Source organism: Otolemur garnettii, unplaced genomic scaffold (genome assembly GCF_000181295.1).
Source record: "Otolemur garnettii isolate 467f Iridium unplaced genomic scaffold, OtoGar3 scaffold00249, whole genome shotgun sequence".
Lineage (NCBI taxonomy): Eukaryota > Metazoa > Chordata > Mammalia > Primates > Galagidae > Otolemur > Otolemur garnettii.
The window spans coordinates 732532-743277 of NW_003852644.1; the positions used below are offsets into that span (position 1 = coordinate 732532).

At 52.6% G+C, this 10746-nt stretch overlaps 2 protein-coding genes across 5 annotated transcripts in view; both read right to left on the bottom strand.

The window, feature by feature from the left end:
- Positions 1–739: 739 nt before the first annotated feature.
- On the bottom strand, positions 740–7799 carry NAA10 (N(alpha)-acetyltransferase 10, NatA catalytic subunit). Of its 2 annotated transcripts, none has more exons than XM_003802546.2 (8): positions 7556–7794; positions 7045–7143; positions 6599–6657; positions 3858–3903; positions 3645–3760; positions 3394–3438; positions 1753–1837; positions 740–1043 (listed from the first exon to the last, which is right to left on the bottom strand). In XM_003802546.2, the coding sequence occupies exons 1-8, from the start codon at positions 7574–7576 to the stop codon at positions 807–809; spliced, it is 708 nt and encodes a 235-aa protein (XP_003802594.1). In that variant the 5' UTR covers positions 7577–7794; the 3' UTR covers positions 740–806. The 2 variants fall into 2 exon arrangements, with proteins under 2 accessions (XP_003802594.1, XP_012668674.1); XM_012813220.2 differs by lacking the exon at positions 740–1043 and adding an exon at positions 1051–1546 and having other exon boundaries at positions 7556–7799.
- Positions 7800–7904: 105 nt separating this feature from the next.
- Positions 7905–10746, bottom strand: part of RENBP (renin binding protein) — a 10304-nt gene continuing 7462 nt past the window's right edge. For 2 of the 3 annotated variants that reach the window (XM_003802551.3, XM_023508453.1), the window contains exons 10-11: positions 8143–8230; positions 7905–8054 (exon numbers count right to left, since the gene is read on the bottom strand). In XM_003802551.3, coding sequence (XP_003802599.1) covers positions 7921–8054; positions 8143–8230 — 222 coding nt within the window. In that variant the 3' untranslated portion in view covers positions 7905–7920. Of the gene's footprint in view, positions 8055–8142; positions 8231–8256; positions 8464–10746 lie in introns of those variants that run through there. The other variant, XM_012813219.2, reaches the window with a different exon arrangement.

Below are 10746 nucleotides of genomic sequence, written 5' to 3' on the forward strand. Positions count from 1 at the left end.
TGTGGGCTCCAGGATGAGTCAGCTGCTAAGCAGGACAGGCAGCGGTGGCAAAAACACCCAGCAGGCCAGATAAATGTCCTTGACGGGCTGCATGTGGCCCACAGGCCGTAGTTTGAGGACGCCTGATCTACAGCACCCTAACATGTTAATAAAGATGAAAAGCATTAGCAAAGGGTGGCGCCTGTGGCTCAAAGGAGTAGGGTACCGGCCCCATATACCGCAGGTGGCGGGTTCAAACCCAGCCCTGGCCAAAAATTGCAAAAAAATAAAATAGGGTTGGTGCCTGTGGCTCAAGTGGCTAAGGCGCCAGCCACATACACTTAAGGTGGCGGGTTCGAATCCAGCCCAGACCCGCCAAACAACAATGATGGCTGCAATCAAAAAATAGCCAGGCGTTGTGGCAGGCGCCTGTGGTCCCAGCTACTTGGGAGGCCGGAGGCAGGAGACTTGCTTGAGCCCAGGAATTGGCGGTTGCTGTGAGCTATGATGCCATAGCACTCTACCCAGGGGGACAGCTTGAGGCTCTGTCTCAAAAAAAATAAAAATAAATAAATAAAATAAAATAAAAAAGCAGTAGCAAGGCAGTGGCAGAGCAGGGCTCCCAGGCAGAGGTCTTGGGCTTACCAGGCCCAGAGCTGCTGAAAGTCTTAACAAAGTTCTTCCCTTCTACTTGGGCTTAGTAGGTTGCTCTGAAGAGAAGTGGCCCACCCTAAATGTGGGCATGTGCACACACAAAGAATTTCCCAGGGGCACACGGTGAAATTTATTGTGAAAGCTCATGGGGTGAGGATGGGATGCAGCAGGCTCTAGGATGCAGAGTCAGAGGCTTCTGAGCTGTCCTTAACATCTGTGCTCTCTGTAGTCTCGCTGACCTCGCTGAGGTCCTTGCTGTCCCCACCACTATCCTCAGCAGCCAGGCCCTTCTCCTCACGACAGGCCTCTCCAGAGCTTGGAACTGAATTGCCTTTGTTCTCCACCTTGTTCTCAATGGCACCCAGCACCACGTGCCTGCCTTTTTCCTTCAGCTCCAAGTGCCTTCTCAGCTGCCATCAGGAGACCAGGAAGAAGCAGGAGCAGAGATGGGAATCTAAGTTTCCAGACATTTCGGGGGGTGGCAAGGGGAGCCTGGCTCACTTGCTGGGGGGAGGGGCATAATGAAAGACAGCAGAACCAGGGCAGGAAACTGAGGACGGAGTAGAAAGCCCTGGCCTGAGTCTTAGCTCTGCGCGCTTGCGCTCTCTCTCTCTCTCTCCCCCCTTATCATGCCTTTAAAATGACAGTGATCATACCTCCCTCCAGGGGCTGCTATGAAGCCCATGAGAAAGCTATGTCCCTTGAACAGCTCTGCCTCCCCAGAAGCCTTGGGCAGAACCCTGACTTGCTCTGCACCCTGTTTTGTCTTTCCTGAGTAGACAGGCCATGGCCATCCCACTTCTCTAGAAAATCCCCTCTGCCTCTCATATCTTACCTATGGGCTTCTTCAGACAACAGAATCTTGGGTGGTCAGCCTCCTCAGGCACAGCCCAGGCCCCCTCCCACTTGACAGCTTAGGGAAATTAGGTGAAAAGAAGCCATGACCTCCAGCAATGGAGCCACAAGGGCTGGCACCCAAAGTCAGTCTCACCTCTAGCTACTGTGGGCCTCCTCCTATCTCAAGATTCCCAAGTGCTGCCATCTGCCCCTGGCAGAGCCTCCCGTACCTGCCTTGCTTTTCTTCATGAGGACTGTCACCCTGGCCCAGCTGACTCTTACCTCGTCAGCCATCTGAGTGAGATCTCGCTTCATGGCGTATGCGTCTTCCCCATCTGCATAGTATTTGGGCTCCACTTCGCTGATCCTGGGGGCAGAGGGTGGAGAGCGAGGAGGAAGACCCAAACCTGGGGGCAGGTTGTCCTCAGCCTCCTAGTATCCTATGCTAACAGAGCAAGTGTCAGGTCTTCTCCCTGAAGGGCCCTTCCTGAGAGAGCAAGCCAGCCCAAAAGGATTCTTTCTAGTAACTCCACTTCCAACATTGCCTTCCCTCTCCTCTAACAAAGCCCACCAGTAAATAGTGCCCAGTGCCTTTACCCCACCCCCACCCTGGTCCTGCCACCATTCTGTGCCCCTAGCCTGGCCACTATGGATCTATTTCAGTGGTTTCTTGGGAGCTGAAGACCTACAGTCACCCCTTCCCTTCCCTCCCTGCCCTTCCCATCAGTTACTAAGCACATAGCCAATTCTTTGGCTTAGCAATAGCGACCAGACAGGGGAAGGGGGGCTATGGCCTCTGTTCAAGGGCAGTCACCCCTCAGTAGCACTGAAAGTGTATACACAGACATGAGTGATCATGCCACTGGAGGGAGAGCTGGGCTTGCTGACCTAGAAGGGCCCTACCAGCCCTGAGATGTCTTCATCCAGGTCAACCATCCTGCCCCTACACACTCTGGAAGCCACTGCCTGTCCCAGCAGACCCTCTTCATCCCCCAGTGGGTCCTCCTCAGCCAACAAACCCCAGCCTCACTTTCAGGTGCTTTCTGCCATATTCTAGTGGGCACACCAACTCACTGCCAGGTCTCTGTCCCATAGGCTGAGCACACAGAGTCTCCTGAGTCCCTGAGCAGACCTGCCCCATCCACAAGGCCAGCTAGGGCCACTGCTGATGGCTCTTCTCCACTCTTCTCCTCTCACTTGAGGCTTCTAGGTGCCTACTCCCTTGGAGTCCTGCTCCTCAGCATCTGCTTGTGCCCCTGGCCCACACCTCTCTCTCCAAGACTTTCACTAGTAACTCCTCACCACAGTGTGCTTCACCAGTTGCAGCTGGCACCCAGCCATCACACCTGCCCCAGCAGGCGCACCAAACTTCCTCCCCATGACAACATGTACTGAGCACATTTCAGCTAGCAGGTGCCATTTCCACGCCAGCTTTTCTTTTCTTTTTTTTTTCTTTTTTTTTGAGATAGAGCCTCAAGCCGTCCCCCTGGGTAGAGTGCCGTGGCATCACAGCTCACAGCAACCTCCAACTCCTGGGCTCAAGCGAGTCTCCTGCCTCCACCTCCCAAGCAGCTGGGACCACAGGCGCCCGCCACAACGCCCGGCCATTTCTTGGCTGCAGCCGTCATTGTTGTTTGGTGGGTCCGGGCTGGGGATTCGAACCCGCCACCTTAGGTGTACGTGGCTGGCGCCTTAGCCGGTTGAGCTATAGGCGCCTAGCCTGAGCTATAGGCGCCTAGCCACGCCAGCTTTTCAATCAACAGCCATCCAGTGTGGAGGAAGTATCCTGGTAGTGCCTGGGCTCCACAGCCTCTCCCACTCTCAGCCACCCCCACCCCTCTGCCTGGAAGACTGCTTAGTCCTTCTCAGCTGCCTTGATGGGTCAGACATCTCAGCACATTAGGAAAATCTAGATCTACTTACTGAAAGTTGAGGGTGTTGGAATAGAGATGCAGGGCAGCCCGGTTACTGCAGGGGAATAAGGCACTGCTGCACAGACTTGGCCAGGCAGGGACAGCATGTCCAGGTCCTGCCCTTCCTCCTGGTTCCCCCTTCCCACTAATCCCACTTCCCAGATCTCCAAAAGCCCAGGCATCCCAAGACCCCCATCAAGACGGTATCTCTTCCTCCCCCTCCCCTCTACCAATTCTCCCTCCCCTTAGTCCAGTTTCCACCTCTTCCTGACATGCAGGGAGACATATTTGGCATTGAAGTTCTCTATCATAGCTCGAGAGGCCTGGTCCATCAGCTTCTGAGCCAGGCCAAGGCGCCGGTGGGAACGCTTCACAGCCTGGTAGGAGAAGGGTGGGCAGAGGGTGGGACCGTGAGGGCTGCCCCGACTATCCCTCACTTCCACCCTGACCAGAGCCTAGGTGGGGCCTATGTACCAGCGAGGTGATATGTCCGTGGGGCACGTCATCTGGGTCCTCTTCCCTAGAGAAGAAAGGAGAGAGCTAGAAAGGAACCTGGTACAGATACAGCCACACCCCAGCACATGTATTGAGCAAGTGCATAAATTTCTTCTGGTTGCCCAAGACTTGGGCTGGGGAAGAACTGTGAACCTCTTAGATCAGAGCAGGTGATCCTATCACCCTCTGCTGCCTCAAAAACCCATGCATGCCAAGTGCAGTGGTGCACACCAGTAGTCACAGCTACTCAGGAGGCTGAGGCAGGAGAATCACATGAACTCAGGAATTCAAGGCATAGTGTGACATGATCATACCTGTGAAGAGCCACTACACTCTAGCCTGGGCAAAATTCTGAGATTCTGTCTCTAAAAAGAAAAAATTGCCAGGTACCATCTACCAGATATATGCAGCATTGACAAAGCATTGTCCTACGATAAAAAGAAATCCTAGAACTTTGGAAAGCTGTGGTGGGAGTATTACTTGAGGCTAAGAATTCAAGATCAGCAACATAGTGAGACCCTTGCCCTACAAAAACTAAAAATATTAGCCAAGCATGGCAGGGCACAACTGTAGTCCTGGCTACTTAGAAGGCTGAGGCAGGAGGATCACTTGAGCCTAGGATTTCGAGGCTGTAGTGAGCCGTAATCACACCACTGCACTCCAGCTTGGACAACAGAGTGAGATTCTCTCTCTCAAAAAAAAAAAAAAATTTCACCGGGCACCTGTGGCTCAAGCTGCTAAGGCCCCAGCCACATACACCTGAGCTGGCGGGTTCGAATCCAGATCCTTTGCCTGCCCAACAACAATGATGGCTGCAACCAAAAAATGGCCAGGCGTTGCGGCGGGTGCCTGTGGTCCCAGCTACTTGGGAGGCGGAGGCAGGAGAATCGCTTGAGCCCAGGAGTTGGAGGTTGCTGTGAGCTGTAATGCCACAGCACTCTACCCAGGGTGACAGCTTGAGGCTCTGTTTCAAAAAAAAAAAAAAAAATTTAAAGAGAGAGAAAAATGGGTTATCAAGTCACAAAAAGGGAAGGAGCAACCTTAAATGAGTATTACTAAGTAGGCTCAGCACAGTGGCTCATGCCTGTAATCCCAGCACTCTGAGAGGCTGAGGCGGGTGGATTGCCTGAACTCAGGATTTTGAGACCAGCCCGAGTAACAGCAAGACCCTGTCTCTAAAAAATAGTCAGATGTGTGGCGGGTGCCTGTAGTCCCAGCTACTCAGGAGGCTGAGGCAAGAGCATTGCTTCAGCCCAGGAGTTTGAGGTTGCTGTGAGCTATGATGCCATGGCACTCTATCAAGGATGACAAAGTGAGACTTTGACTCAAAAAAAAAAAGTAAATAAAACAAAATAAAAATTACTAAGTAAAATAGCTGGTCTTAAAAGGCTACACATACTGTATGATTTCAACTATGTGACATTCTGGAAAAGGCAAAAGTATGGAGACAGTGGAATGACAGTGGCTGCCAGAGGTTAGAGGAGGAAATGAATGGGCAGACGACATAAAAGTGAACACGTGATGGGCACAGTGGCTCACAGCTATATTCCCAGCACTTGGGAGGCCAAGGCAGGTGGATTGCCTGCGCTCACAGGTTTGAGACCAGCCTGAACCAGAGCAAGACCTCATCTCTAAAACTAGCTGGGTGATGTGGCAACTGCCTGTAGTCCAGCTACTTAGGAGGCTGAGGCAAGAGAACTGCTTAAACTCAGGAGTTCAAGGTTGCTGTGAGCTATGACACCACAGCACTCTACCAAGATGACAAAATAAGACTGTCTCAAAAAAGAAATTAAAAAATAGGCTCGGCGCCTGTGGCTCAAGCGGCTAAGGCACCAGCCACAAACACCTGAGCTGGCGGGTTTGAATCCAGCCTGGCCCGCCAAACAACAATGAGAGCTGCAACCAAAGAACAGCCAGGCCTTGTGGCAGGCACCTATGGTCCCAGTTACTTGGGGGTGCTAAAGCAGGAGAATCGCTTGAGCCCAGGAGTTGGAGGTTGCTGTGAGCTGTGATGCAATAGCACTCTACTCAGGGTGACAGCTTAAGGCTCTGTCTCCACAAAAAGAAAAAAAAAAGAGAGAAAGAAATTAAAAATAAAAGTGAATTTTCCATAAACAGTCTATTTAAATAAAAATAAATAAATTTTAAAAAGTGAACATGTGGCTCGGCACCTGTGGCTCAAGTGGCTAAGGCGCCAGCCACATACACCTAAGGTGGCGGGTTTGAATCCAGCCCAGACCCACCAAACAACAATGGCGGCTGCAACCAAAAAAAAAAAATAGCCAGGCGTTGTGGCGGGCACCTGTGATCCCAGCTACTTGGGAGGCTGAGGCAAGAGACTCGCTTGAGCCCAGGAGTTGGAGGTTGCTGTGAGCTGTGATGCCATGGCACTCTACCCAGGGGGACAGCTTAAGGCTCTGTCTCAAAAAAAAAAAAAAAAAAGTGAACATGTATCATCTGCCCAAACCCATAGAGCATACAATAGTGAGCATAGTGGTAACTACGGGTTTAGTCCATAATAATGTGTTACCTTGGTTTATCATCTGTAACAAACATACCATACAAATCTAACAGAGGAAACTGAGGGGAGGAAACTTTCGGTTCCATTTTTCTATAAGCTTTAAAGTATATGGATAAAAAGACTATGAGCCCACCAGATATATCTGGTGTCGCCCCAATCCCCAAACACCGGGCTTCCCTCCTTCTCCTTGGTGACTCACATTTTGGCCAGGACATACCCCACAATCTTCCCATTCTCATCCTCAGCAATGTAGGAGAGCTGGTGATGAAGAGGAAAAAGGAATCAGAAAACAGCTATATGTCAGAACTGGCAGAGCCATTGGAGGGCACCTGGTCCCAATGCTTGCCTCTTACTGTGTGCAAGTGTTGAGTTTTGTGATGGCTCGTGACCTCAGCCTAAGTGACTTACCTCACTGTGCCCAGTTCTTGACCCAAAAGAAGACAGACATGAGGTGGAATCCTGTCCCTATTCTACACTTCCTCAGGCACCTTTTCATTTGTCCCTGCCCTGATGTCAGCTGGAAAACACCCTGGTTACTCAACCATACAGCCCCCCGGACTCTTATGGCCTCACCCACTATTCCCTGGACAACTTGGATTTTCCTGGCCTGGTCCCCCCCCCACCCTAAGATTCAAAGCTGCCCACCTGGGGCCAGGAGAGGCCGTGATAGAAGTAGTATTTCATCTGGTAGTTCTCGGGCAGGCAGAGGAGATTGCAGTGCTGCATGTTCATCAGGTCCTCTGGCTGCAGGGAGTGGGCAGTGGAATGCGGTCAGCCCGCGGCCAGTGACTACTGGCCTCAGCCGGTGAGAACTCTGCTCCTAGTCTACTCAGCCCCCTCCCCCGGGACTGGGCAGGCGCTGTAAATACCCGAGTGTGCACAGGCCGGAGCACAGCCACTGTGCAGAACTCGTCGGTTCCAGGAAGAAGGGCGCGCGCTGGGCCCAGACGTCACCAGAACAGGAGACATTCGCAGTCCGGGCCCTGCGCCCCAGCTCCACCCGCCCCTGTCGGGGCTAGCAGCCCGATGTGTGAGGCGGCCACAAGCACGCAGGGACACCGGGCCGGGCACTGTCGGGGTCCTCGGGAGCATGCGCACGCAGACACCGGGCCCGGCGCCCACGCGGCGCGGACAGCCTCCCTCCCCGGCCCCTCACCCTCGCATTGCGGATGTTCATAACGGCGGCGGGGTCGCGGGTCCCAGCAGGTGGTGAACGCGCAGTCAGCTGCCGCCGCGCTCCAAAGCGATGCCGAGACAGCCAGGGCCGAAGCTGGGGTTGGGGCTAGGGCCGGGCTCGCGGGGGCGGGGGCGGAAGGGGCGGTGCGCGCCGAGCCGGACACCGGCCGGAAGTGTGCGGCCGTGGGGCCCACCCTCCTGGCCGCTCGGCCAATGAGCTCCGTCTGGGGCGGGGCGCCGGCCCTGCGAGTGGGGGCTTGCCCAGTGGCACCGTGCGGCACCGCGGCCGTCCCCTCCCGCGAGCCCACAGACGCGCATACACCGGGAGGTGGAGCAGACTCAGCTTTATTCCATGCCTTGGCGGGCGGGGACAGCGGGCAGGGAACGGGCGTCGGGGACAGGCTCCAGGGCGGGGCGGCTTAGCAGGACGCCCAGCATCTCCTCGCACATCGCTAGGCACCGCGGCACGTGGAAACAGCCTGACAGGCGAGGCGGGTGGGTGGTTAAGAGGACCAGCGGGAGTGGAGTGCCACGAGCCCCTGTGGCCTCGGCCCGTACCCTACTTACCTTTGAAAGGACCTCCCTTGATGGTGAGGGCAACCTTTCCCTCCCGGTTCAGGTAACCAAACCATTCTCCGTACTCAGGATCGCGAAACTGGAATGACAACAATGACAGCTAGCGCCTGAAGGACCCGCCCAGATGCCATGGCCTGGGGAAAGGCCGCTCTTTGTCCCCACTTTACCGCTACCAGGATCAGAGCCTGGACTGACCCCAGGTCACGTTGCTTCAGAACCGGTGCTCTTAATGTCCTGAACAAGATGCCAACAGGGGATGGGAGGCAGCAAGCAGTCTGCAGCTGTATAACTGATTGGGGAAGGGCCTGAAGGCTGTGAGATGAAATAAAAGAACTGCTCCAGGATGATAGAAACGTTCCCTATTTTTTTTTTTTTTTTTTGAGACAGAGCCTCAAGCTGTCCCCCTGGGCAGAGTGCTGTGGCATTACAGCTCACAGCAACCCCCAACTCCTGGGCTCAAGCGAGTCTCTTGCCTCCACCTCCCAAGTAGCTGGGACCACAGGCGCCCGCCACAACGCCCGGCTATTTTTTGGTTGCAGCCGTCATTGTTGTTTGGCGGGTCCGGGCTGGGGATTCGAACCCGCCACCTTAGGTGTACGTGGCTGGCGCCTTAGCCGGTTGAGCTATAGGCGCCGAGCCAACATTCCCTATCTTGATTGTGGTGGTGGTTTCATAGGTGTAGACATTGTCATAACTCATTGAAATGAACCCTTAAAACGGATACATTTTAGTATGTCTAAGTTGTACTTCAATACAATTGAAGAAACAAAGAACCCTGATGAACAAGATGAATTGCTATGCAACTTTTTTTTTTCTTTGAGACAGAGCCTCAAGCCTGGGTAGAGTGCTGTAGCATCACAGCTCACAGCAACCTCCAACTCCTGGGCTTAAGCAATTCTCTTGCCTCAGTCTCCCAAGTAGCTGAGACTACAGGCACGTGCCACAACACTTGGCTAGTTTTGGGTTGTAGTTGTCACTCTTGTTTGGCAGGCCTGGACTGGATGCGAACCCGCCAGCTCAGGTGTATGTGGCTGGCACCTTAGTCATTTGAGCTACAGGTGCTGAGCCTGCTATGTAGGAGCCTGGAGCACCTGTCCCCCTGATTGACAGGCCTGTCTTCTAGTAGATTAGACTGTACACATCTGGAACCAAGAGCTGACTCCTGTCCTTGATCCCCATGAGTCTGGAAAACATCTTACCTTCCCTCTACCCCCTGTGCCCAACTGCTTCTAATATGGAGAATAGCAGCTCAGTTCACCCATTCTGCACTCCTTTTCTCCTGCTTGAATCCCATTGGGCACCTGTCCCATGGTTGTCAGTTGAGCTCCTTCTTAGAAGGATCATAGAAGAAATCAATTACATTGACATCTACTACTGTGGCCTATAAGAGTTTGTATTCTTCTTTGTAGTGGGTAAAACTAGTTTTGTATGTATTCATTATGTCTTTCAAGTAACACTGTTCAACTCCTTTTTGACTGTCTGATCTGACACAGAAATATAGTGAAGAATTTTTATATTCCCACATTAATTGCCTTTCTGTCCAGTTTTTCCTTGGATGTCTGAATTTTACTTTCTGTATTCTGTTATGTTGGTTAGTGCATAATAATAACTGTTTAATGTTATCTGTACCTTGTTACAAATGTATTCTTTCAATGTTGTTTTATAGAGTTAAAACTAGTGGCTCTTCCCTCAGTTCATAATCACAAACATGTAGCAACAACTCAAGTACCCACCAACACATGAACAGATTAATAAACTGTGGTAGGCTCGGTGCCTGTGGCTCAAGTGGCTAAGGTGCCAGCCATGTACACCCAAGGTGGCGGGTTTGAATCCAGCCCGGGGCCCGCCAAACAACAATGATGGCTGCAACCAAAAAACAGCCGGGCATTGTGGCAGGTGCCTGTGGTCCCAGCTACTCGTGGGGTGGAAGCAGGAGACTCACTTGAGCCCAGGAGTTGGAGGTTGCTGTGAGCTGTGATGCCACGGCACTCTACCCAGGGGGACAGCTTGAGGCTCCCGTCTCAAAAAAATAAACTAAAATAAACTGTGGTATATGTATACCATGGAGTAGTATTCATACCTAAAAATAGATGGAAATTTTGCATCCTTTGTATAACCAGGATAGATTTGAAGAACATTCTCTTAAGTAAATTATTACAAGATTGGAAAAACAAGCATCTCATGTACTCAATACCAATTTGAAACTCTAAGATTAACAGTCACAGACCCAAATGACAAAAAATCTCAAACTCAAGAAAAACACGAGGAAGGCCAGGTGCATGGCTCACACCGGTGACCCTAACCCTAGCACTCTGGGAGGCCCAGCTGGGTGGATTGCCTGAGCTCAGGAATTCAAGACCAGCCTAAGGAAGAGCAAGATCGCATCTCTACTAAAAATAGAAAAACTAGGCTTGGTGCCTGCGGCTCAAGTGGCTAAGGCGCCAGCCACATACACCTAAGGTGGTGGGTTCGAATCCAGCCTGGGCCCGCCAAAACAACAATGACGGCTGCAACTGAAAAATAGCCGGGTGTTGTGGCGGGTGCCTGTGGTCCCAGCTACTTGGGAGGCTGAGGCAGGAGACTCGCTTGAGCCCA